Source organism: Cyprinus carpio, chromosome A2, assembly GCF_018340385.1.
Source record: "Cyprinus carpio isolate SPL01 chromosome A2, ASM1834038v1, whole genome shotgun sequence".
In the NCBI taxonomy this organism is placed as follows: domain Eukaryota; kingdom Metazoa; phylum Chordata; class Actinopteri; order Cypriniformes; family Cyprinidae; genus Cyprinus; species Cyprinus carpio.
The window spans coordinates 16,254,892-16,282,760 of NC_056573.1; the positions used below are offsets into that span (position 1 = coordinate 16,254,892).

A 27,869-nucleotide genomic window follows, 5' to 3' on the forward strand; every position below is an offset into this window, starting at 1 on the left:
TAGCGAATCGATGCATTTTTGTAAGTAAATAACTATATTTAAAACATAATAATCACTTGAATCTAGCTTGTTCTCACTGTTGTACATGGAAGCAGCTCCGGGCGGATGACGTATGAAGTCGTCTTTGCACATGCGCCGGTCAGACGTGACGAACGTGGAAGCGCAGGGGAGAGATCAAAACAAAACAAAGGTCACAAATTAGTACAAAACGAGGATTTGTAAAGAAGAATGTTGGAGGATTTCGATGTATGCCAAGAGGAGACTGGTTTTCCTTTGCTAAAGTAAGGAAACTTTGCTTCCTTTGCTCCTGTTAACAAACGTTGGTTTTCACGAGACTTACCAGCGGATGCGCAGCGCTGACCTCATATGTCATCACCCTGGAGCTGCTTCCGTGTACAACTGTTGGCGCAAGCTAGATTAAAGTGATTATTATGTTTTGAAAATAGATATTTTTCTTACAAAAACACATTGAGGAGGCCTTTGTTCACCCCCCAGAGCCGTGTGAGGCATTATTTATTATGGATGGAAGCACTTTATTTCACTTCTTTTGGACTGTTGAACTGCAACACCCACTGACTGCCATTAAGTGAAATATTGCTACAATTTAAATAAATAAATGTTTTGTATAGAAAAAAAGCTCTTACTGACACCAAGCATTTCAACAGTAGTGTAATTCAGCCTGGACCCTTATATGGCTCTATTCAAACTTTATTTTAAAGATAATTTCAACATATTTTTGGTTTTATATTTTTTAAAGAATTTAAGATTAAAATATGTAAATCTTCCAGCAACTGAATTTTTAGCATTCACAAGCTAACCAACAATGACTTCATTATAATATTTGCATACAGAATTGCAGTATGGCCCTACTGAATTGTGATTTGTTCTTTTCTTTTCTTTTCTTTTTTTTTATTTTAACCAACAATGACTTCATTATAATATTTGCATACCTTTTCTTTTCTTTTCTGTTTATCTTAAAATGCAAATTGTTATCAATTTCTTTTCCCTTCTCCTTTTATGTATATGTATTTATTTATTTACATTTGTACCTACAACATTATTATTTTGCTGCTTTACCATGCACAGGTATTTCTTTGAGGAAATGTCTTGTTAACTGGTAGTTCATGTAAAAAGTGCCAGACAATTCCTTATTTTCTTTGTGTTCATTGTTGTTGTAGTTCTGTCTGCTGGAGACTCTGGTGACAGCTGTAGTTGATGAGATTGGAACTGACTGGATTATCAAAAATAAGACCTATGTCACGCTCGGAGTCGCCATAGTAGGATTCCTCCTAGGAGTGCCGCTGACCACACGGGTGAGTAACAAAAACACACACAAACACGTCCTTTATCTATGGATTGACCTATTGTGCTGTGTGCGATGTAGGCAGGAATATACTGGTTGCTGCTTATGGACAACTACGCTGCCAGTTTCTCTCTGGTCGTCATCTCTTGCATCATGTGTATCTGTATAATGTATGTCTATGGTGAGTCATCCAAGTCACTTTCTACATGCTCTATATAAAGGCCACAGTAGCTGGATGTAAACTGAGGTGTTAATTTGAATGTTGTGTTCCCATGTAGGTCACAAGAACTATTTTAAAGATGTGGAAATGATGCTAGGCTTTCCTCCTCCGCTCTTCTTCAGGATCTGCTGGAAATATGTGTCTCCTTTCATTATTACTGTGAGTGACAGATGCTGTTAGGTTTTTCTGATTCAAGTTTTTCTATTTTCTGAATCCGATTTCTCCATATCACTCAAACGAATCTAATCCTTTTTTGTCTCTGTCTCTTCACAGTTCATTCTGATTTTTACCGTGATACAGTACAAGCCTATTACCTACAATGACTATGTCTACCCAAGTTGGTCGTTGATCATTGGGTTTGCCATGGCTTTGTCTTCAGTCATCTGTATACCAATCTATGCTCTGTTCAAGATTGCTGTGTCTGAAGGATCCACATTTTTAGAGGTAATATGTGTTCTGCCTTAGGAGCTGAGATTAATAGACAAAGAGATTAATAATACTTTAAAAAATGATGTACTCTTACATAACTAGACAAATACTTGATCTCAGTGGCCACTTTATTATATGAACAACATCGATAAATAAGCCAATAGTGCATTTCTACAACATCATCGGCGCCTTAAAACCGATGACAGTGCTTCTGCACTTGTTTTAATATATTATACCATCTACTTTTTATTTTGAAAAATGTCTGAGCTGTAGCAAAATGTCTGAGTCTGTGCATTCCTCCACTTATAGTATTGGAGTAAATTTCCTCTTTGCTCAGCCCATTGAATATTTAGTCTGCTTTATGTTTTGTTCATGGTGTAAATACAGCTCAAGAAAAATTTTAATCATGGTAACAACTACCTTTTTCCTTAAAAATGATCTAGTTTTAGCTTTAAAATGTCGATCCTACATCAAAACAGTTGATAAACTGACTCTTACCTCTGCAGCGTTTGAAGAACTCCGTGAAGCCCGACCCGGACTGGGGTCCAGCTCTCCAGGAGCACCGCAAGGGCCGATACGCCACTACAGGCCCCGAATCTGTGGAGGTGCGCCCTCTCAAAGAAGAGCTGAAGGATGAGGGGAAAGAGAAACTCAAGGAGAAAGAGACGGAGAAAAAGGATGAGATCGGTTTGACCATCCCAGGAAGCAACGGCTCCACACTAAACCCCACACCCAGTGCATAGAGGAGCCCCTCCCCACCCTCCCCCCAGGACAGTTCCCATTCCCATACTGCGGGACAGGCCACGCTCGCTGGAGACCTTTACATATTGTAAGGGCTTTATGAAATCTAACCTCTAGAGAAATTGGTTGTCATGCAAAACCTTTTTCTTTTACGTTCGCATAATTTAATACTGCAGTTTTTTTTAAAAGACCAGAAAAAAGGACATGTTCATATACAGGAGGTGTTTGCATACACGCAGTGTATATAGCGCATTGTACAATATTTTCACTCTGTGTTGAGTAGTCTGGATATGTGACTGTAGCGGCAGCAGGAGCTACAGTGGGATTTGGCTTATGTGTGTACGTGTGTATAGTGGTGGCAGTGCTGGTCAGGTTTAATAGCTGAAGACCAAATATTCTTTGTGGCAATGTTGTAATGGCACTGTTAAGGGGGGGTGTTATTTTCACTTTCTGTTTTATAGCCATTTTCTTGTTTGGGAACCATCTCATGGCCAATGCTGGTTGGTGTTCAATGTAATGCCAGTATATGATACAATACATGGTAAATGAGCTTTTAACACTGTATTAACTCCAGATCCACCTAAAACTACAAAACAGAACATGTCTATTATCAATTGACTAGACTACCAGTAAATTTTGGAGCTAACACTTTCGTTAATCAGTCAAGTAGACTAGCTGATACCAATAAATAAGCATAGGCCAAGAGAATATCAACTTTATTTCCAATTAAGTGAGAGCACAATACAAAACAAAGGATATTTGGTCTTAAGCTCTTACTGACTGAGGTATCTGGACCGAGGCATATAACTTCTCAAGCCCATTCTCAGGGTTACACACAGTTTGTTTTTTTTGCTAAACATTTTCCAACACCTTGAGATGCTGATTTTAAGAATTTGACACGAAGGAGAGGGGTTTTCATGTAGGAACTTCCACATGAAATGCCGAATCTGTCTAGTCTTCCGGGCATCTCGAGCTGAGGCACCTCCTGAGCGAGGGGAGCATGTGTGCGATAACAGAAGCAGCTAGTTTCTCATTAGATTCAGTACTGTAGTATGCACACTAATCCTGCTCTACACGGAAAAAGAGGCATGTTACCAAAAACGTGCACAAACCTTTGTGTTCTGATTTAGTTGGTATGTGTATTTTTTTGTTGTCTGTGTTAAGAGACTTGAACTAGTGTGTGTGTGTGTGTGTGTGTGTGTGTGTGTGTGTATGTGTCATTTAAAGGCATCTGGCTGTGCTGAACTGAATGGTCGTGTCATTGAACACTGAAATAAGGGGTAAACGTAGCATTAGTCAAAATCACTGTGGTTAATGGAATTGTTGGAGAAGCCAGTCTTTTTCCCTCGTATTGTAAAATACCATGAAATAGACTTGTGAGACAAATAAAAGACCAAACCATCCAATCTACACAATAGAAACCACAGCATTTTTTGGTAATATGGTGCATTTTGTTTCGTTTTGGTTTTGTAGGCAATAGAGAGGGGAAGATACTGGATAGATGGATTATATGGTTATATAATGGTCATATTGTTGGTATGGTTAGATGCCAAACGTCATTTCATTCCAGTGACATTTCAACAAGGCCCCATTACTTATGATGCATGCGGTTGTAGTGGCACATATACATGGATAAAGATTCCTGGTTACACTGTGAATTTGTCTGGGATGTTACCTGACAATGCAGCTGCTAATGTGCTGACGCATCATGTAGTGAGATTTGTGATTAAACATTGAATCGCTGTATATAGTCAAAGTAGTTTATCTGGTATTTCTCTCCTGTGTTATGTGAGAAGAAATACAATATGAGATGTGCTCCATCATTCTGAGTCGGAAAGAGGTGAAGAACGTCTCGGTTATGTATGCCAACCCTCGTTCCCTGAATGAGGGAACGGAGACGTCACGTCTAATGAACGACGAATTGGGATGTCAACTGAAAGGGAACGTCTCGGTTACGTATGGTAACCGTCGGTCCCTGAAGGAGGGAACGGAGACATCATGTCGGATGACTGACGAATTGAGATCCCAATTCGTCGGTCATCCGACGTGACGTCGAGAGTGACCGACTGAAAGGGAAATGTGATTATAAGCAAAAAAAAAAAAAAAAAATTGCTTTTTTTCATTCATTTTGATAATACAAAGTCCCGGCTTTCAAATTAGCTTCATTTTATTATGAAATTCTAACACATTACTGATTGCTACAGCTGCCTCAGTTTAAAAGGCAGCGTGGAGCACGAGTGAACCAATCAACGTTTTCTTTACTACTGGTTATGGCACAAAAAAAAAACAAATGAACATCAGAAAGATGCCGAATGTGTCATCTCTAATGTAATCGTGTATCAATCGCGAAAAGACGTGAATAAAACAACTTGTGAACAATGTCACCTGCCGTTACGTTTACCTCAGGAAAGTCATTGTCAATTGCTCGAGGGGAAAAAAAAAACATGAATATATGAAAATCGTAACTATATGCACCCTAAATGCATTATACGTTACTTAACATGGTATTGATATCTTAAAGTATGCTTGAGCAAATCACCAGATTCTATCAAAAAAAAATGCAAATTGTTTGGAATTTAATTGTTAGGAATTTTCTCTAGTTTTTGTGGCAGCGCCATTTAATTACATTTCCACAAAGGATCATAAACGATTTTTTAAATATTTTTGAAAGCTTTCTTATATTTGTTTGAGACTTTTTCTTTCAGTGTATAAAACTCAAAATGATGGAGCATGTTACAGATAAACTCTGTATTCAAAAACCTGATGGCATAATAGTCTGCATCTTTGTTATATGTACATTTTTATTAATTTCTGCATGAAGGTATGATATATATATTTTTAAGATTTTATCCAAAAATATACAAAACACAATCTAACTTTAAGAAGAGAGAAGAATAAAAGTAACCCTGCTGCCTAACAGAAGGTATCGTACACTCAGGGGAGTAGTTAGAGGTTCTTTGGTCTTAGCACAACCATACCTAAAGGTCACACACTCTAGCTTTTCCTCTGTTAGACAATTAGTGCAGTAGATTAGAGCAGCAGTTTAGGTGTCGGGAGACTAACAGCACTTTACTGGTTCACTTTAGCTGGCGATGTGCGCGGTAGCTACAGTATGATTAATCGCTGTCGGAAATATGAATGCACAAGATTGAAGCCCTCTCATTTTTCTTATGTGTGTCTCTCAGACCTTGAACGTGGCATGAAGACCATGTGTCTGTCTCTAGGTACTGCAATGTGAACAGATCTAGATATTGACCTTGACATGCAAACTCTTTATAACAATAGACATGTTATGCATCAGTGCCATTCTTGCACTGTTCCCCACCTCTGGTCCTCTTTCTCTAATGTACAGTAATGTAAAAAACAAAACAACAACTGATGTGTATGTTTGTGTTTTCTGTTTTTATCAGGGTGGGTTGCTGTAGTGGGATTTATTTTTAGTTGTTTTTACATTATTTCTTATGGTAACGTAGCTACTGTTATGTGTACAGTGTTCTGTGTAGTGGACATTCAGCTGCTGAGTCAAACCTAGTTCATGTTAGTGTCACTATTGATGTCAAGTAATTTTAATCAGTCTGTAATTATCTGTTTTTGCCATTTAACAAACAGAATCTACCTTTGTAAGAGATTTTTCCTTTTTATTTTTATAGTACTAAAACTGTATTTTATCACCAGTTGTAATCATTTTTAGCTATGTTCAGTGACACTACATTTTATTTCTATTTTCCCCACTAAACCTCTTTAAGTCAGCTGATCTCAAACACATTGCCAAATTAAGGCTTTGGACTGAAACTTGAAAAATTCAGGAATGCTTTTTACAGCAGCGTCTGGTCAAATAGAAACCATTTATTGATGAAGAAGGACACAGTCTAAAGCCAGCAATGTTATATCTTCATCTCAGTATTGTACATGTGTATTTGTAGTGCTGCAAACCCTTTAAGAACATTTCTGTCTGCCTGTGATCCAGTTTCATTTATTATGCACAATGTAAATGAAACAGAGAAAGCACATTTGATTGCCTGGAAAGAATGTTTTAACACGTAGTCCGATGTTTGAATATTTTCGAAATGCATTTGAAATGATCAAAACAGAATTAATATTTTCTGAATTTTATTTGGGTAGAAGAACCGAACACTTTTTAAGCGTACTTTGCTTCTAATTTGAATTGGCTCTCAAACTATATTTCACAGTTTCTTAGTGTAAATTTAATTGTGACTGCATACACTTTGAAATGACATGACAGGGTTGTGTTTAGAACAAACAAAACAGAAATACTAGAATTCAGTGGAAAATATGTACACACATACCTCTCGGTCCAAGATGGAAATATCCACTGAGCAGTTTTGTGGCTGTATTACAACTATAAAAAGAATCGGCATATCTCAACTGAAACTGTTTTGGTTAATGAAATGTTTATTCAAAAGCATGTCATGTATTTTCATGTTGTTACGGCACTTTAAATATATATGTGTTTGAAAAGTACAAAAGCACCCGAAAGTACAAAATTGCAAAAAATAAAATCTTTCTCTCCCTGTACTGCATCCTAAAAGAAGCAATGTCTTTACAATAGTGTGTGTGTGTTCTTCAGTGCTCATGGCAATATATTAGTGAAGTAGAATGACAAGCACAATGACATGAGCTTCAAACATATCTAACCATGTCTTTTCAATTTTAGGGCCAAACAGCATTGAAATTGTCTTAGTAATGTCAGCTGTAAACTGTTCAATTTGAAATGGTAAATAAAGTTTATTTTAAAGATCAGCCTGTGGTTTGTGTTTTATGGATTTGAGCTTCAACAACAGAAATGTCTAACTGACAGCGTGTAGAGCAGCATGCAGCGATTCTCACAGAAAACTGAGCAGGCCATCAGGCTGAGGAAGACACCGGTGTCTGCTCCCCCTCTGCCCCCTGCTGGCTGTTCTCTGCACTGCAGGAGGACCGGGCTGGAGACAGTCTAGGTCACTGTTTTGAGTCACTTCCATCTTTAGGAAGAAGTCTTTTACAGATCCAGATGCTTTGACAGAGGCCGCTGGAACCATTCTGAAGTCTGAAGCTCTTAGTGAATTTTCCCTGTACTTGCGCTCTTTGTCCCCATGTTCCAAAGCAGAAATAGGGATCGTGAATTCAGCAATTGAGTAGCTCATTAGTGGCAGATTGCTCCTGATGTGGTTTGGGTCTCGAGGTGGACATGGTTTAAAATGGGGGACTGTTGAGTTTGATGGTTTCGGTCCTTCCAGAGATTTCAGTCCATTTGCAGAAAGAGCAGGTTTGTGGGTCTCCCTATAAAAGAAACAAACAAACAAAAAAAAACAGATAGATTTAGATATAGATATAGATAAGTCGTGAAACTCTTCCGAGCAGCTGATTGGTTTACTTAAAGCCGATTGCTCATCCAATCATTTGTTCGTTTCTATCTACGTAACCTATTTATTCCTGACTTGTATCGAAGCAGTTCATTACAGCGCGCCATGGGATTTCATTTAACTTCCACCTTCCCCAGCACCACCTGCCTAGATCTGCTCGGGGATTCTCCCTATTTTCTTTGCAGCAGTCTGAATTCAATTCACCATTTCACACGCATTTCAGATGTATTCTAACCCCAGCAGCAGCGGCAGCATAAGCAGGGTAGCAGATCTAGCCAAGACCAAGCCTATGCACATTCGATACTTACTAATAAATGCTGGTAAAATTCATTCAGAGAGTTGTCATGATATATAGATATATATCAATCATGACAACTCTCTGAATGTATACATATATATATACAGTATATATATGGATCAGCTACATACAAATACTTATTCTAGGAAGGTGATCTGACCTTGCATGGATTTTTGGGTTTCTGGCGCTCTGATTATTTGTGTTGTGGGAGCAGCTTATCAAACTCTGGTCATTCAGATCCCTCTGAATGAGTCTCTGTTCCTCTTTGAGCTCTGAATCCAATAGAGAAAACAAGAAATCAGTACTTAGTCAGCTCCACCACAAACCTTTTTATGATCACCTTGGGAAAAATGAATACTATTAAAAAGAGAGAGAAAGAATTCTGCTTTATTACTTTATTACTTAAGAAGCATTCTGGTCCAAAAAGATTGACCATTGTAGACTGAAGTTTTTAATTTAGTTGTGCTTGAGAAAATGGTTGTAAAACAATTTTTCTTAGCGACTGCAAAATTACTGATTTATCTTAAGATTTTTGATTAAAGATTTTTGTTTGTGAATTCAAAATTACTGATTTATCTTTATTTTTTTGATTCATTGGTTGACAGTTTTTTTATCAGCTCAAAGGGTTAAAAAACAAACAGGAAAAAGTGCTTCTGTGGTGAACCACTAGATGGTGGTGATACACAATTCAAAAGGCCACTTCACATCTGGAGATTTCAATGATTTATAATGATGATGATTTAATGGTCATTATGATGTAATGTAAGTTACATTAAGAAAAATTATGCAGTAAGACGGCTCAACAAATGAGAATGCAGGGCACCAGTTGAGTATAATGTATGGGCAAACACTGCTCAGAATTATGTAGTCTTGTTTTAGTTCAGTCTGCCAGTAGGCTTTTGTCTGAGACAGAATTGCATGAAAACTGAATCCCGTTGTCAAGATTAATACTCACATACCTGCTATGGTGGGTTCAGGAGATAAAGATTCTGTCTGAGCTCTTGCTCTCTTCCTGTGACAAAACACATCAAAACAAGTCAAAGGATTTCAGCTGATACTTTCATTTTCTCCACTAAGTTTTAAGGCGGAGTTTGCTGGCCTTGGTTTGCTGGTTTAAGGTCTCACAGCCTGACCTAGCTGGTGTTTAGCTGAGCACTAAGTTAGTCTCCCAGTCTGACCTGGTAAAAATGAAAAAAATAATAATAAATCCCTTCTAAAACCAACAGACCACCCTGTGAATCCAGCAAACCATCTTAGGTTGGTAAAAAAATATATATATTTTTTAACACAAAACAAAATGTTGAGGTTAGTAAGTTTTTTTTTTTTTTTTTTAAAGAAATTATTTTTAGTCAGCAGGGACATTTTCTATTTATCACAGAATCGTGAAAACATCAAGGATTACCAAAAAGTGAAATAATATTTCACAAATTAGCGTTTATATTTTATTTTTGAACAAATAAATGCAGCCTCTGTGAGCATAAGAGACGTCTTTTGACATTAAAAAAATCTTACTGACTACATTGGTAATTGTTAAAATTCTTATTTGATTAAAACATGAAAGCACAAAATGTTCTAGAGTTTCTGTGACTTTTTAAATCAGATTCACAATGGAAAAAGTGACAGATTTACCATGAAATGGTTTTGTCTTTCAGGCTTTATTATTATAGTGTGTTGTTGAAGCAGATCCAGAGCTCACATAATGATTCCACAGCACTGCTCCACTGAGACTGAGCTCTTAAAACTGGACTCCAAACCAGATGCATTCGCTGCAAAGCCATGGATCTCCATTAGCCCACATGTTATATGGCAGAGGAGTACTATTATTACACCAATTTGCCTGCTGCCTCGGTTTATTTGCTCTGAGTCACTGCTATATCTTGTAGAGTCATGCTTACTGTCCAGCACATGCATTAAACACTCATCCTTTTAAAATGAAACAAAAACAAACAGAGCTCAGCTCTCTGAGGAGAGCGCCCTCACTGCCAGTGAATGGGAGACTATTAATTTTAGTCCTGTGGTCTGTGGGCAGCGGCAGTAACCCCAGAATCCAGCTGGAAATGAAATACCAAAGCCACAGTTATGAGGCCGGTCACTGAAACCTAAGAGCAGAGAGAGGCCCTCCACACTCAGTATGGCCAAGAGTCAGATGAGCAGATGTCTGTGGGACAGAGTTATTATCACTAACTAAGAGTAAAGCTAATCATATATATCGTAGACCCGGACCACTGGTTGAGAACAACTGGTCTAAATCAAACATTAAATTCTTGGCTAATACTAATATTCTGATTATTCAGTGTTCAGATTAAATTGACTTTCCCCCAAAGACGATCATCTAATTAGAATAAACTATGTACGCCAGAGGAACTGTTTAATTTATTCAGCTTCAAATGTAATGGTACGTGACAGTACACATTCCAGTCCAGAGGGATCACTCTGCCCTGGTTTGGCACTGTCATTTATGTGCGTGTCAATTAAGGTGAACTTCAAGAGCAGCCCAGTTTGATTTGACAAGTTTCCAGCAAGAAGTAATTTGTCTGTTCACCCCGAACGTGAAACTGCTGTGTGACATGATGTAATCACAGCCAAGCAGAACATATGAGATGCTTAATGTATTATTATGTGTAGCAGGATGAGATTTCACAGTGGATGGTGGACTGGATTTTGACAGCATGTGAACTGTATGTGTCCAGTCATCCGGACGGACTGTGAGTGTTAAAAAAAGAAAAAACAAACAAAAAACAAAAGGTACCCTCATTTGCTTGGCACTGAGAGTGTCTCACCTCTGTGGCTGAGCTCTACACTTTTACAAAAGAGAAACTGAAGTTTGGATGACATGGTACATTAGAAACCTGAAGTTCCTCTAACTGATTGAGAGGAGATCAGTGTTTAGCTGCATCAATCAAAATCTTCCTGCACCAATCAGCTCTAGATCTTATGAAGCTAGTTTAACAAGAGTTTCCAGATATACTAGAATAGAAATGCTCTGTGAAAAAAAAAAAAAAACATACGTTCGTATGATGGTAGTTGATGCATGATTATCCATTTTTCCAGCTGCATGTGTAACACATTAAATTAACAACTGTTCTTTATTTCACACTTTACATTAGTGTTTATACTATGCAATCACATAAATAAGCACTTTGTGGTTCTGTAAATAATTACACATTGTTATTAGTACATATTGTCATTGTTTTGCTAAGGATAGAATCGCTTATTATTGTTAATACAATTTAGGTGAGCTTCAAGAGCAGCCTAGTTTGATGAGACTAGTTTCCAGCAAGAAGTAATTTTTCTTTCTACCCTGAACGTGAAACTGTTGTGTAATATTATACTAAACTCAAAACACGGCACAAGAAAGATGTCAAATTGTGTTGTTTGCCTAGAAATGATTGGACCATTTTGACCTGTCAGACAATAAAAGAAACTACAAAAGAAAAGTGCTCAGAGGTGTCGTTGGTATTTTAAAAAGTATATTCCTCCGCCCTCCTGATGCAGATTCAAAACATGCTATTAAATGCAATCAAAACCAACGTTTATTGGCAAAATGAGTCCTTACCTGCAGGACCTGCATGTCTCTTTTCAGTGATTCAGATTCTTCGGTTATGATCAAAAAAGCCATACTTTTAAGTGGTACTAAATATAACCATAAATACCTATCTACAGTCTATGCCATTATGGACTGCCAAGAAATCGGGGATTGTTTCTCATTTAAATACTTCATACAAAACATGACATCTTAAATTACTCTTCAACAAGTTAAATAAGTAAAAACTGTTTTAATTTAACCTGGACTCTACACCATGAACTCTTTTCCAGATAAGCGGGGATGTGATGAAAAGCATACTTCTTTTTTGTTTAATAATTTTTTTAGTTTCTTAATCTCTTTTTTTTTTTTTTTTGGGGAAGGGGTATTTCATATGTATGTGTATGTTTTTCATTTTCTCACAATGAGGTCTTTTGTTCTGATGGAGGGATAGATCGAACTGCTCACTTCAGTTCCCCTCCATCCATCTCAATACCCTGCTGCCCTGCTGAGCAGGACTTACTGTTTGCATTCCTCTTGGCTGGGTGGAGGACTACACATGCCTGGCAGAGAAGGAGAGGATGGGAGGTAGGGAAGAGGGTTGAGGTAAAGGGTTGAGCGAGGGGTCTGAAGGGTAGAAGGGAAGCGCTCTGGAAGGCTGGACTGAAAGAGATGGGCTTAAGGAGAGAGTGAGAGAGACACTTCAAGAGGGTCCCTTCCCTTATAAGATGTACTGAGGCAATATGAGATGGTTATATTAGTAATTAAAGGCACATAGTATTTGTATGGCATTTAAAATAAGCAAACAAACAAATAAATAAATACAAATAATGAGTATTAAATTGTACAATATTTATTTAATTATTTTATAAAATTTTAAATCATATTTTATTACATAAAATAATAAATATATTATGACCTCATGAAAAAAAACTGAACTAATTAATGAACTGTTTGATTAATTTAAAATGAATTAATGTTGTAGCCAATTTATATTAAATTAAATACAAGCATTTAAGCCTAGGATTTCTGATGAAAAGCTTTTTAAGATCAAGAGAAACCAGTTCAGTCAAGTGTGTCCAAACATTTGACGGGAGAGTATGTATGAGCTTACAAACAACTCAAAATCAAAATGTAGATGCCGATTCAGAACCAGAAGTAGGTAATATAATCCTAGATGAAGGTGTGTGTGAGCATAAGCAATCTTGGAAAGAGGCAAAAAGCAAGGATGGTGAGGCAGTCCAACATTCTATTCTCTCAACAGCATGTTTGCACAAGAAGGAGCGTGTCTGGTCTGCATCCACAGTCAGCATGAGCACATGTTGAGCAAAGAAGAGAAAATTCTACCCTGAGGAACGTGTGTTCCACAATATTAACTTCACTGCACAACAGGATCAAACTGCAAACGGACAATCTTGCTGGCTAAAAAGTCATTACATTATGTACATGGCCTCAGGTGTAAACAAATGATTCCAATATTATCTGCTTGATAAAAAAATAATTGCGTTTGTTGTATGCATGGAATTAGGTCTGACATTTTACTGTGTTGTTCATAGTTTTCATAATACGCTCAAAGCAATCCTCAGTTATAATAGCATTTACTCACATACTGGGTGACTTCCATTTGAAAGTGAGCATCACTGTGCCCTACTCACTCCCAAGGGCAGAGCACTTGAAGTGAGCACTCTGAAGGGTGTCCAGATGGATTGATTTGTATCAAATATACACAATATATATTATTATTTTTAAGGCTTTCGTGTTTGCCACTTGGTAAAATTAAAGATAAAAATTTTAATATGTAAGGAATATTTTCCACTGATAAAGTCTGGGTAGCTGATCACTTAAAAAAAAAAAATAAGATAAGTACATTTTTAAAATAAACCGTGAGGATGCACCAAAGACAACAAGATACTGTAGCAAAATAACTTCCTTGCTTTTATGTAAAGTGACCCTTAGAATAGTGTCCCTTCCCACAGTTCCCTTCAAGAGTGCAAAAATGGAGTTCACTCACTGACTAAAGAGACCACATGCCCTCACCTGAGATGGGTCACAACCTCATCTATATGGGTGATGTTTAACTTATGTCTTAACGCCTTGATTTCTTCTTCACAGCTGGAGTGAGACGAGAGGCTGTAGACGGACCTGTAAAAAAAAGTATTATTCAATACTTACTAACCCAATCAATATTATAAATATTATTTATGTAGAAGTACACTTACAGATATATATTTCTGAAACACTGACCTGCCACCAATCTCACTAAGACTTGATGGGGGTCTGGAGGGTGATTTCATTTCACACCAGCTGCCTGGACTCCCCCGTCTCTGTGTGCTACTGCTGCCCAGTGAATCACTCACCACACTAGGATTGTACTGGGCCATGACCTCCTCTTCATCCCTGAGACACATTTACTGACAGTGAGAATGGCAGAATGGTAAAAGTAGACAGTGCTAGCAAAGCTTCACTGTGATCATCTACCATAGTGACTTCCAACCAGGGGCATTTGGCCTTGTTAAACCTATAAAACAGAAAATGAATCGGCTTTAATCGGATTTAATTTATAAATAAATGTACTGTTAGGTCTTTCTCAAGAAGTGTGTGAAAAGCAAAATAGCTCAGGTGTCTCATTAAATAGAGAAACTATCTGAAGAGTCTCTTTCATCACAGTATCGATTTTTTCTTGTTTAAGAGTGCACTAAAAATGAACAAAGAAGCTGAATTATAGCCAGAATAATGTCAATTAGAAGGAACACGTTTCTGGTTTGGTGTCAATGATCGGGTACTTTAGCCTTATTGATGGAGCAACAAGGGTCCCACACATAAAGTTGGGAAACATTGATTTAGCAAGTTGGTTTTACTTACTTCAAAGAATTCAGAATTTTGTGGAAGACACAACATTATTCATTCAAGACCCCATTGGTCAATTCAAAGAGAGCAGATGTTGTACAGTGGAGAAAGACAGGCAATTCATACCGTATAATAAACCTCGGCCTCTGGCCCTCAAAAAGTACTACACTACAATAAATAGAACAAGTGAAAGTACTCTATTATAAGAAAACAGTTTTGGGTAAAATGGCTAAAGGAATAATAAATGAAGATAAATACACTATTTTTTGAAATTCGGGTTGCTATTTGATCAAAAACACAGTAAAGACTTGAACATTGTGAAATATTATTAAATTTTAAATAACTGTTGTCTGTTTTATCATTCTTATCGTTATAATATGCTGGTTTGGTTCTCAAGAAATATTTATTTTTATTATTAATGTTTAAAACAGTTGTGCTGTTTAAAACACATGATATTTTGTGAACACCATTCATATGATTTTTTTGTAATAAATGTAGCTGTCACTTTTGATCAATTTAATGTGTCTTTGCTAAATAAAATGAAATTAAATATAAACTTATTATTGTAGATTCTTGCTTTGGCCAGAGCATTTATGAACTTTATTTTCTCTTTTATGTGAAATTTCTTATTCAGGTCAGTACTAAATAAAAAATAACATGCGTTTTTGTGTTCTCTCTTATTTTGGTAAAATAATGTAAAATTTTGACAACAACTATCTATCTATCTATCTATCTATCTATCTATCTATCTATCTATGTGTATATATATATATATATATATATATATATATATATATATATATATATATATATGTATATTTTTATATATATATATATATATATATATATATATATATACACACACACACAGAGAGAGAGAGAGAGAGCCCTTGCTGTAATATTAAAGTAGCCTTGCTGAATGCATGAGAGAGGATGAGGGCAACTCTTTCTAACCATAAATCAAGGTTTGACTTGATGTTAAAGTCCACTTTGAAATGTTGTTGTAAACTAAACACAAAGGTTTGCATTTGGAAATGCATTAAATAAATACATCTTAACTGAAGCTTAAATTTGTTAACAATTGCAGACTGACTGTATCAGTTTAGCCATCATTACCATTTCCATTCAATCCTTCATAAACAACAGGGAACTTTCCTTTTAAACTATTAATACAAACATATGAGTCAAAAGAGCTATATTACAGGAAAACATCTAAATAGCCAAAAATACAACAAAGATGAAGCAAGCAGATGGTCCTTTCTCACTCACAGTCATTATTCAGACCGTAAAGCTCTGCATCACTTTCAGCCCACCCCTGCTCACATCTTCCCTGCTTTCTTCTTTAGCACTGACAGGATACAGTTTACATGTTTGTGGGAATTTTGTAGCCTGAAGAAAAGATCCAGAACGCATTAACAAGCATCTCTGACTGAATGCGTGTTATACAAGCAGAGGTCTGACGCCCATCTCTGCTTTGCTCGTATAGAGGGGATGTACTGACAGGAACAGAGGCTACATTGTGGGCCCAGATCAGTAAGCAGCTTAGCGGTGTTCACAGAGGAGGGAGGAGACCCATTCCTGCCAACAAAGATGGCACAGAGGATCCGGCACATCAAAAAGAGGAGAAAAGAAAAATCCCTTAGTGTATCGAAGTAAAAAAGAGGCCCTTTCAAAACGCTCCTCCATCTGCACTGATAAATTACCTACATGTGAAATACACAGTATACACACTTTCTTTTTCCAGCCTTCCTGCGCTGATTGTTGTGGTATCACTCTCTAGAGATTTAAGAACCTTCCTTTTAAAGTCTCAGCCGCTCGCAGTTCACACATGAACTAAGGTTCTCTTTCAATGGCCATTGAACGGAGACTTAGCATAAAGAAACAGGTGCAGCTTGACTCCATACAGCCACAACAAATCACGCAGACAAGGACCACACAGGAGAGGCGAGGCTATCGGCGAAGAGGGAAAAAAAGTGGCACTAACTGGATCCATTAAATCAATTCCTTTAAAAAGCTTTCTTGCATATGTTAAGGCATTAAAACACCATTGAGTCAACGGTTTCCTGCTTTGGCCATCATCGGGCGGCGGGAAATCTCCAAACCTGGAGCAATATGAAAGGGAAGTATAATCCAGATTTGTTCTCAAAGCAGATCAACAGCTAAATGGCATCACCAAAGAAATTTGGTAACAAACAAACAAAAGCTGAAGTTTACACCCCAACGCTCATATGCAACATTTGTTTCCGGGTGACAGAGCCAATTTGTTTTGCAATTTGAGAATGAATTAAAGTGTTTTCTCTGTTGGTCTGTTCTGGTATTTGCCAAACACCTGCTCCTCATAAACCATGGCTGAAAAGAGAGCTTTTTATCTAATAAGAGTGAAGGACTATAAGAAGTATAAATCATCCAAAAAAGCAATCTACAACCTCAGCAAAGAATAATGTAAATTATTTGTAAAATAATGTGTTCTTTGTGATACAGTGATACATTAAAACCTTTCCAAAGAAAAACTTGTGTAGACATTCATCCCACTGTCTAGCTGGTTGCTGAGAGAAGTTTGCCTGACTGGTACCTGTAAATATCTTCTTCCCAGTGCATTGTTATATTAGACAAGGGACCACAAAAAGCTTGTGTTGTAGCAAAGAACAAGTCACTAGGCAACAAATTGAAATGTAGTCATAAATTGCTACAAATGTAAAGGCAACCAGAACATGACCTGTCAAACAAACCAAGCACAGTCTTTACTGCTGACATAACTGATTCACTTTATTTTATTAAAACTAGTGATGTGCTCCTATGCCTGCTCTTTAGCTCTAAAAGTCAACGAGCAAGCATTCTTTAAAGCAATGCTACTTTACAAATGCAAAGCCCTAACCTATGAACTCACCCCCAGTCTGCTGAAAAGAAAACTTGGGGTCTTCTTTAAGGTCAGAACATTCATTCATCAAGTGAGGGAAAGCAAGTATAAAATGGGATCTGTAAAGGGGACTTAACTGTGAGATGAAAATCTTCAAGCAGAATATTTTATTTGGAATCTATTGAAAATGCTAGTTGTAAAAATGACTACAAGTTAGAGTTAAAGGGATACTCCACCCCAAAATGAAAATTTTGTCAATAATCACTTGTCCTCATTTCGTTCCAAACCAGTAAAAGCTCCATTCATCTTCGGAACACAATTTAAGATATTTTGGATGAAAACCTGGAGGCTTGAGACTGTCCCATAGACTGCCATATAAATAACAGTGTCAATGTCCATAAAATGTATGAAAGTTGTTTTCAGAATACTACATCTGCCATCAGACTTGCAATCTGGGTTATATGAAGCGACAGGAACACTTTTTGTAAGCAAAGAAAACAAAAATAATGACTTTATTCAATAATTCCTTTGTCACCGGTCTCCTCTGTGTCTCTCCATATCACCGTATGCTGCGTATGCTCTTCTGTGTCATCCCCGCCACAAGGATGCACTGTTTATATGTGTACTTAGCTTTGATTTGAAATAAAACAGCGCATTCTTGTGGCGGTCTATGGGACAGTCACAAGCCTCCAGATTTTCATCCAAAATATCTTAAATTGAGTTCCGAAGACGAACAGAGCATTTACAGGTTTGGAACGACATGGGGGTAAGTGATCAATGACAAATTTTTCATTTTGGGGTGGAGTATCCCTTTAATATTATAAGTAATATAGTCACATCAAAACATGACTGTATTGTAGGGACTAGGGAGGCATTATATTTTGGTACTATAAAGGTCTTTGGTAGATTTTTAAATAAATCAGTTTCTGTTGATATTGGATATTAAATTGTGAATGGCCATTTCCTCTGTTTTTGTAGATGACCTTCACCATCATCCAATGCTCATTTGAAGTCTTTAAAAAATAATCAATAAAAAAATTAACACTGTTAAATAATCTTTCATGAATATACAGAATTATATATAAAAATATCAATTTGTCATACAGCGCATTATAACATTGCAATGCTTAATTTTACTTGCAACACTTAAAATTATTTTAGTTTTCAAAGAGTAATAATAGTTAATGTTATTAGCTTTAATAAATTTTAAATGTTAATGTTTGAGGCTTGATGTCCGTCAGTGTAACAGTAGAGTATCAACAGTAATATTATAATGCTGTGTCTTTCTCACCTGCCCTGCCTGGCAGCTTTCTCTCTCAGTGTGAGCAGCAACAACTGAATCTCTGCTTTTAGCAACTCTTTAACAGCTGGGGGGTCAGCCAGAGGGAACATGGGGGCTTCTGGCCTGTTGCCCTTCTCTGAGCAACGGTGCTCCTGCCAAATCTTCTCCCACATCTCCACCTAGAACAGGTCAGGAGAGGATAGTGTTACAGGAGAATGCTGTTTGGCTCAGCTTTGTACGAAATGCACTTTCCAAATCCCTGTTACAAGCTGCTCTACAACTAGAGAAATTCAGCCAGTTGGTTAACAGCCCATCACAAGTGTCTCTAATCTCTGCTGAGTTGAAGAGAAATGTGCGTAAGAAGCTGGAAATTTTAGGGAAAATCCATGTGTTATCCTCACAAATGCCCCATGCGAGGTGAAAAGCCAGAGAGGGAAATGAAAGCCTGTCACGGCACTGGCAAACAATGTCTGCACTCTATTACCAATCTCCACACCTGTCTTGGGACTTTCAAGTTTCCCTCGGACTCTGAAAATACACTTCAAAGCTTGTCGAAGGCAATGCAAGACAGAGTAAAACCAGCACCCTGAGAATTCTGATCCTGCTGTGCCTGGATGAAACCAACTTTAAGCCTAAATAACTGAACACAGGCCAGCATCTTCTTATTTCCACTGCAGCTTCTGCAGAATCAGGTTTGATGTGCCCATCCACCAGAGAGACATTTCTGGGAGGACTCAGGCTTAAAAATATAAATGAGCTAATGCAAACTCTGATACAAAAGAACATGTTTTCTTTTCTTGTTTATTGACTTTCATCTTTTTACTGAATAAATGTTCTCAGGGATAAGCTCTGGGAGGGAGGAAAATTGACAGATAAACAAGATTCTTGGTTGTGTTCCTTGTTTTGCGCCATAATAGTAGTTATAAACTTCACTGGCATTCAAAAGAGGTTCCACTGAGAAAAATGTAAGAACTGTTTACTGCCAGACTTACTGACAAGGTATGAACCCCTGGTACCCTTGGTTGCATTTGCTCAGACAATTTATTCTTATGATCACTATTATTATTTGCATTTATATGTTTTTTTGCCATAAAATTCCCTTGAACACACATTCAAGGCATATAGTTTGTCTTGCTATGTCAAAAAATCTCAGAAGTCCTTATCTGGTGTGTCCATGAACAGCAGAGTGGGTTTTAAACAGAAGGTCATAAATCTTATTTAGTGTTCAGAGGAAGGAGGAATCACATATGTCTTCCATAGACAAGTTTCAACCCACTATTTCCATATGTACATCGCTGTCTGTATATAGTGATAGCCTATGCAGTTTGTAAAAGAAAATTTATCTTTGAAAGAGTCGTATCTGAAACAAGTAAATTTAGCATTCCATGCACTTAGGCTCTGCGAGATAATACACTCTTGGGAGCTGTAATTCAAAACTGGTTTAGAGTTACACTAGCTTACTTGTTCATGAAGACCTTTTCTAATTCAGTGCATAAAATTACAAAACATAAATACGAATGTGAATGCAGAGCACAAAATTGTATGGGCCTAACATTATTTAAACATTAAGCAAAGGTTTCAGAAGTCTTTCAAACACAAATGTTTAAAAGAAGTATATTTTAGGTTGTCCTACCACACCTACTCTAACTTAAATAAATAAAAATATGTAGCCACTACTTCAAGGGACGTTTCCACTTGCCTTTCAAAAAGGAAAAATATAAGTACTGTATTAAACATCAAAAGGAAATGACATGAATTATGTAGAGTGGACCTTGCATGTATACATCGTACGAAGGGAAAGCGCGTGATACATAAACATCGTAACCAATTATGAACTGATTAATGAGCTTTTGCAATAAAACTTTAAATTAATATATGGTTGCTTTAAACTTTTAGGATGATGAAACAAGGGTGATCTGAGTACGATTTAAAATGGCATACATTTGTGCAAGCACATACAATAGTTTTAGAACAAGCACATTCACCACAAGCGGCCGGACACTCACCGGAACAATCGTGGCTTCCTGTATCAGCGTAAACATTCCTGTTCCCATGGAGACAAGTTCGCGCACTCAAATGATTGGCTGCAGACTCGTGATAGTGATCTTTATAAACCCATTCAGACCCACTACACTACAAATGTACATCACCTTTTTTTTCTTCTTCTTCCAGCGATTGAATTAAATAAAAATGTAATATTTGTTGGAGCTTGGCGTTTGAATGTGCAGGGATTTTGCAATTTCATAATATATAATAGCCTATGCAAGTTTTCTTGAAATACGAACAAATTCATAAGTATAATTTTACGGATGTTCAAAACACGTGTCCATTGCGATTGGCAAGACTATTAAAATAATATAACCTTTTCTTTCTTTTTTATTTATTAACATTAAAGAAATAAAGCATATATTTTGGTGTTTCTGGAACACGATGGTCTGAATTCCCGTCTAATAGCAAAAAGATGGAACAATGAACATATTATGGCATATTATGGTTTTACCCTTTTTCTCTTTCAATAAACACAAAGCTGCAATAAAATCGAGTGCCTCATAAACTACACACTATCGATATTCTGGAATTCGGTTGTCACGTGTAAACTGAAACATAACCCAGGAGGCGTAAAACTTTCTTTTGAGGAACAGCCTCCAAAGCGCGCAGTCCTTTATTCTGACCATGAAGCGAATTTTAAACTTTATGTAGCCTAATTTAGTTAAACAGACGCGTGCAATAGCAAGTTTTTGAAAATAACACAGTAATTCGTATTTTTGCTGTATTTGGTTTGGGACTGAGAAGTTTTTGGTGATGGGCATGGCTGTACTCTGGGGCTCCCCGGTGAGTTTTCTACATGCCTGGCTTACCCTGGAGATCTGCGGCCAGTGTGCTTTGGCTTTTTCGGTCGCTGGACAACAGGAGACAACCTGTGAGGCGAACGGCAGTATTTATTATGTGGGCGAATGGTACTTTTTAGACTCAGATCATTGCACCCAGTGCGAATGTACAGCAGAAGGGTCTGCTTGCGCGCGGACTGAGTGCACATCCCTGCCATCCGCCTGCATCCATGTCAGCCATTACCCGACAGACTGCTGCCCGAGATGCGAGAAGATCGGCTGCGAGTATGGGGGAGAAGTCTACGAACTGGGCCAACAATTTCAGGTTAAATTCAATGTGTCTGTAAAGAGTTTGCATACAATGGCCACAAAAAGAAATAAATGGGCTTTATGTCCTCCAGCTTTATATATGTCGTTTTAATTGTTCTCCTAAATAATTTAACTCATAATTTTTTTGCCGCACTGCTTGCAGTTTAAACACGTCGATGTGAAATTTAACATAAGTGACAAAATAAAATCATTTATTCTGAGAATAGCCAAATGCTTTTTATGAGACATTGGTTTTGGTATTGGTCCCGAAAGGACAGTAAAAATATTTTGCGCAATCACGTGGTTAATTGTACAATGAATCTGTGACTTTTTGGGCAGGTTACATCTTAACGCCAGTAGGTGGCAACACGAGATTGTGTAATGAGTGAGAGTGTCATTAAATAGTTCACTGAACCGATTCTTTAAAACCCTGAATCAACCAAAAAAGCCCTTATTATCTTTTAATGAAATGAATCTTCATATTCAAGGATCTGCTGAGTAATCTGTAGATATGCAAATTTGGAGTCTCGGTTGACTCTCGTTTACTTTCAAAACATCACACAGCTCAGTAGGTCCAGCTCTATGTCACGCAATTCAAAAGAGAGAACGATTGTCCATGAAAAAGATTCAATAGTAATCTTTGTTCATAGGAACAGTCGCTTCTGTTGAGGTCTAAGTACACTGAGTAATTTTCATCAGCAAAACTAGGGTTTTCTTGTCAGTTGTTGACTATTTGTTACAGTACTTGCAATCCATATGACAACTGCGTGACAATTAATTCAAATGATTCAAACATACCATAAACAAAAACTTCACCATGGTAAGCAAATAAATAGATAGGCTAAATAAATTCTACATAAAGACTAAGATTCCTATTATAGGTTGAATGCACCTTTTTTAAGTCGGAACAAAAGCAGCTCTTTGCTTCTTCTATACCCTTTCATGAATGTATTTATTCATTGTCTTAGTAAAAAGCTAATAAAGTAGGATGCTTTTGTTCTGAGGCAAGGTGAAGCACAAATCTGCTGTACACTGGTCTGGAATCACAAAGGGCAATTTAATACTCTGTTTGAGTAACTGGAGAATGAAATATCTCTGGTGGCACAGGCTTGGAAGAAGCAGGGCTTATATGTGCTTCATTATCTCCCTGATTTGGTTATTATGGCTAATAGGGAATCCCTGAGGGGAAAACTGAAGCCTTCTGACAGACTCCAAGGAATACACTTTGCCTGAGCTGACATCATTTTCTTCCAGTCCATTTAACCCAACCTCCAGTACCGAGCCACAGGTGGTAATGCAGCTCCTACTTAAACGGCAGTGAGAGTGGAATTTGATCACATTCTTCACATTGTAGGGCGTTTAAACGCAGTGTTGTATTTTCACAACATCAAATGTCAGTATATGCAAGCATGCAATTTGATAGTCCTGCTGGTTCTGTTTAAAAGCCCATTTGAAGGAATAGAGTAATACACTTCTTTGGATGGAGTTGCATCATTTGATAACCTATTTTCAACTGATGATTTGCATTTGATTTATAGCCATCAGCATGTGAGCAGTGCACCTGTCACAGCGACGGCATCGCCCGCTGTCAAGTAGCAGACTGTGCCCCTCCACCATGTGTTAATCCAGTCTATCAGAAAGGGAAATGCTGCCCTCAGTGCAAGGATGGTAAGTTTTTCAGAACTGAAAAAGAAAACTGTGCCATATTAGTAAGGCTTATTACACTTCTGTATACTGTAATTGCCCAAGTCTTGACTCATGCAGTATGACATTCTCATAGCCTCAACACATACATAGAGGATACAATTGTGTTTGGTCTCCAGTAATGATTCTGAATGCAATATCTTTATAAAATTCATTCAATAACAGATGGGACGGTTCAGATGCCGGGCCATGTGCTAGGCCAGTATCTGCACCTGAAATAAGACAAGGCTTCTAATGAGCTGAGCTTCTGCCTTATTGTTTTCTCTGTATACTGTGAAGTATGAAGGTAATTACCGTGTTTACTGAGAGCAAAGATAAGGCACGCATGTAGGCAGCAAAAAAAACAACACGCATAAATCAAAGCATATACTTCACCAATGTGATAAATGGTCAGCTCCTCAAATGATGTTGCATTTTTGTTGATAAAAATTGCCTCTGCGGGGGGAAAATGTTAAATTAAGTTTTCTGTTAATCTAAAGTAACTTCCAAATTAAAGTAAAACCTTATCTAAAAAGTTAAACACTCTAAAAAAAAAAAAAAAAAAAAAAAAGCAATGTGCCATTATCTACACTCCAAGGCTTCCTAATTAGTGGAGCTGGCTGAGGTTTTTCAAAAACTCCTGACCTTAAGTATTTAAATTCTGCGCATGACTTGTCCAGCACAGTTTGTGCTACTCACATGTGCAGATTTTTGAGGAGAGTGTTCTGTTACTTTTCCAAGCGTCCTCAATTTAGAGTTTGGCAATTCGGATGATAAAACAAGAGAGAAAAGATCCAGAATTATAGAGACTTGAGAGGCTTTTCTTACTTGGACTAGTAAGCAACCACTTATCAACACCCAGAACACCATTGCAACACAGTAAGAAAAAGCTTAAAACCACCACATTGAATCGCATAGCAACACTCTAATACTGTACAGTGGATCTTGAAACTCCTTGAATCCCAAAATTCAATAATATCAGATAGACCCGCCCCAAAACTCACACTATTGGTTGAGATAGTGTTGCTATGTCTGGCTTATATTTTAATAGTGCCGCAGTGTTTACAACCTGTGCGTGGCTTACATATAGCTGTCTCTGTGTATTAAGACGTGATAGGAAAAAATATCTTAATTTTGAAAAACTGACACACTTCACCTTTAACTACAGACAATGGGCCTCATTAATCATCTCTCTCTCTGTGGTTCCAGGGCCAAACTGTTACGTGAATGCCTCTAGGATCCAAGTGATCCCTGGAGGAGAGCCAGTGTGGGTCGACTCCTGTACCAAATGTAGATGTCATGATGGTCAGGATGTGGGTTATTGGGAAGGCAACCGCTTGGCAACGTGTTCCCATGTGCGCAACTGCCAGCCTGACGAGGGGCTAAACTGAGGAAAGAGTTCAAAAATAGGGTAATCTGACATCCTTATTTATACAATGGATGAACTCAGCAGATATTTAAACCACACCTGTGGAAAAAAGTGTGGAGGCTATTTAGCCTACAAGCTTTATATGATTAAAAAACAGTCTATTATTATTCTTATGTTAATTCGTTCATTCGTTAAAGTAAAATGAGTTGGTAAAAAATTGTTTTGACTTGCTAAGGGATATTCCCTAATGAAATGGATAATAAAGCTGTTTTGAGACACTTTTTTGGGCATGGTTATAAATAGCACAGTGAGCATATTAGCATCTACAGTACAATTGTGTTTAGATAAACGTTGACATTGGGCACTGTGTTGTGCACACTTGCACCTGCAGATGCAATGATCATCCACTAATCTACACATTGGCGTTTTTATATGATTTGAAGTAGCATCTATGTTTACATTATTTTCTGCTTCAAAAGCCTGGAAACCAAAGTATGTTGAGAGTGCAAGACTTACATTACAGGCATTGAAACAGCTAATGTAGCCTGAAATACAAACAAACCTATCATAAATGAATCACGTATAAATAGCGCAGGCTCATTTTTGCTCGATTTCTGTTCTGACACCTCATTTTAAAAGCTGTGGTAATAATGCCACTTCTTTTCGAAGACTGTATTTGCGGCAATGACAGAATGTACACAAATATAAATAAACCACAAGTTGATTTGTGTCTTGTCTTATTATCCCATTTATGAAGTTAGAGGATGTTTGTGTTGTTATTTCTACTAGTTTATTGCAACATCTGTCACATAAAACATAACTTTTTGAGAGGCAGATTATTGAGTTTCCTGCACGAAGCTGACAGTTTAGAGGTATGATGTTCCCTTTCCAATAAACTGCCATGTCCCTGAGCAGTGATTTGGACTGGTGCTGGTAAAAGGTGGGTGTTGAAATAATCAGGTGTAAATATGAGATTTATTACATTTTTCTGATCCATTTTGTCTCTGATCCACTTCTTATAGATTCCATATTTTCTATTTTACACACACACACAAACACAAACACACACACACACACACACACACACACACACACACACACACACACACACACACACACACACACACACACACACACACACACACACACACACACACACACAAAACAGTACCATACCACTACCAAGAATATAAACACTAACCCATCATCTGATTCTTGTAGCATCAGATTTATTGATTGTATACAAAAAGTATGTTTGATATGACATAATGCATTCTATATAAGATATAGTATTTTGACATTCAATGTACAAAAAAACCTTAATAGACACAGTAAGTCTTTGTAAAAGTGCCCCAGACGTGAAGATCTGAGGCCGTCAGTAGTTTCTTATGCAAGTCATTGTGTAGGTGTGGAATACTTGCCCACTTCTGTCCATCTCTCACACTGACAAGCATAGAGCACAGATGGAGTTCTTTCCAGAGAACAACTGAGGGCAAAAAGGGTGATGGAGGAGAGAGGGTGAGCTTTACATACAGTACACAAATCTCTGTATGTGTGAGTTTTCAGTATGGGAGGGTTTGCTGACCCAAGAGTGATATATAAGAACGGCATCAAAATCAAAAGCGTATTCATTGTGGCACGGGTGTGATTTCACAAACTATAAAGCGAGATTTGCTGAAGAATAGCATCCTGACCTCAATGATTGCATTTGTGCTTTGCAAAGTTGGTAATGAGCATTGTGCGAGCTTCACTTGATTGCATTGTTAGCACAAGAAATATGAGTAACTTTGGAATGGAACAACCAGATAATTTAAATGTATAAACTTTTATAAACTGCAAAGGAACATTTAGAATGTTATCGAATTCCACCCAAAATACTAAAGAATAATGCAACTCTGTATCTACACTGTAGACTATAAGCAATTTATTTGCCACTGGGGCAAAATTAAGATTAAGATCAGAAGGAATTAAGATTGAATAATTGAGTGAATCACCAGACTAAAAAAAAAAAAAAAAAATGAAATAATAAAAATGGAGATTTCACTGTCCTCACTAATAAGAACCATATCTACAGATTTCACACCATCCAAATACATGGTCTTTCTAGAATCCCTTAAAGGTGCACTCAGTAATTATTATATATATATATATATATATATATATATATATATATATATATATATTTTATATATATATATATATATAATATATAAATGTGAATATTTAATATTTAAAACATTTTGGATAGGTAAAAGAAGTTTCTTCAGCTCACCAAGATCACAATTACAGTGAAAACATTAATATTGTGGAATATTATTACAATTTAAAATAACTGTTTTCTATTTTAAGAATGTTAAATGTTAAAATATAATTTATTCATGTGATTGCAAAGCCGAATTTTAAGCAGCCATTGCTCCAATCTTCAGTGTCATCTGATCCTTCAGAAATCATTCTAATATGCTTGATATTTTTGAGGAAACAGTGATACAGGATTCATTGATAGATAGAAAGTTCAAAAGTACAGCGTTTATTTGAAAGTTAAATAAAAAATCCATTTTGATCAATTTAGTGCGTCCTTGCTGAATAAAAGTACCAATGTCAAAAAATAAAAATAAAAAAACACTTTTGATTGTTAATGATTGTGAAATTTAATGTTGAATGTGAAAGATAACTGCCCTATTGAATCATTTAAATTAGTCACGGTAGCATAAATCTGCCATATCAATCAGTGCAACCAATAAAAATGACTGAGTACAACTTTAAATTTAAAAGATATCAAAATACGTTTCGGGAAAAATGACTACACATTATACATTA

General features: G+C 37.0%; 3 protein-coding genes across 7 annotated transcripts in view; 2 read left to right on the top strand and 1 right to left on the bottom strand.

Moving 5' to 3' along the window:
- The window catches only part of LOC109086975 (sodium- and chloride-dependent glycine transporter 1-like), a 55,019-nt gene extending 47,565 nt beyond the window's left edge, over positions 1-7,454 (top strand). For all 5 annotated transcript variants that reach the window (XM_042775807.1, XM_042775810.1, XM_042775814.1 and 2 more), the window contains 5 exons: positions 1,179-1,313; positions 1,385-1,484; positions 1,582-1,682; positions 1,797-1,967; positions 2,459-7,454. In XM_042775807.1, the coding sequence (XP_042631741.1) occupies positions 1,179-1,313; positions 1,385-1,484; positions 1,582-1,682; positions 1,797-1,967; positions 2,459-2,695 (744 nt within the window). In that variant the 3' untranslated portion in view covers positions 2,696-7,454. The remainder of the gene's footprint in view (positions 1-1,178; positions 1,314-1,384; positions 1,485-1,581; positions 1,683-1,796; positions 1,968-2,458) is intronic.
- A 65-nt stretch (positions 7,455-7,519) lies between these two features.
- On the bottom strand, positions 7,520-20,917 carry LOC109086974 (coiled-coil domain-containing protein 24-like). Its single transcript, XM_042767848.1, has 8 exons — positions 20,870-20,917; positions 18,873-19,042; positions 14,122-14,274; positions 13,915-14,019; positions 11,882-11,974; positions 9,314-9,366; positions 8,515-8,626; positions 7,520-7,973 (listed from the first exon to the last, which is right to left on the bottom strand). Exons 1-8 carry the CDS (start codon positions 20,915-20,917, stop codon positions 7,538-7,540), a joined length of 1,170 nt encoding a protein of 389 aa, XP_042623782.1. The 3' UTR covers positions 7,520-7,537.
- Positions 20,918-21,471: 554 nt separating this feature from the next.
- LOC109086995 (von Willebrand factor C domain-containing protein 2-like) lies at positions 21,472-25,813 on the top strand. Its single transcript, XM_019101248.2, has 3 exons — positions 21,472-22,016; positions 23,539-23,668; positions 24,893-25,813. Exons 1-3 carry the CDS (start codon positions 21,666-21,668, stop codon positions 25,072-25,074), a joined length of 663 nt encoding a protein of 220 aa, XP_018956793.1. The 5' UTR covers positions 21,472-21,665; the 3' UTR covers positions 25,075-25,813.
- Positions 25,814-27,869: the final 2,056 nt, after the last annotated feature.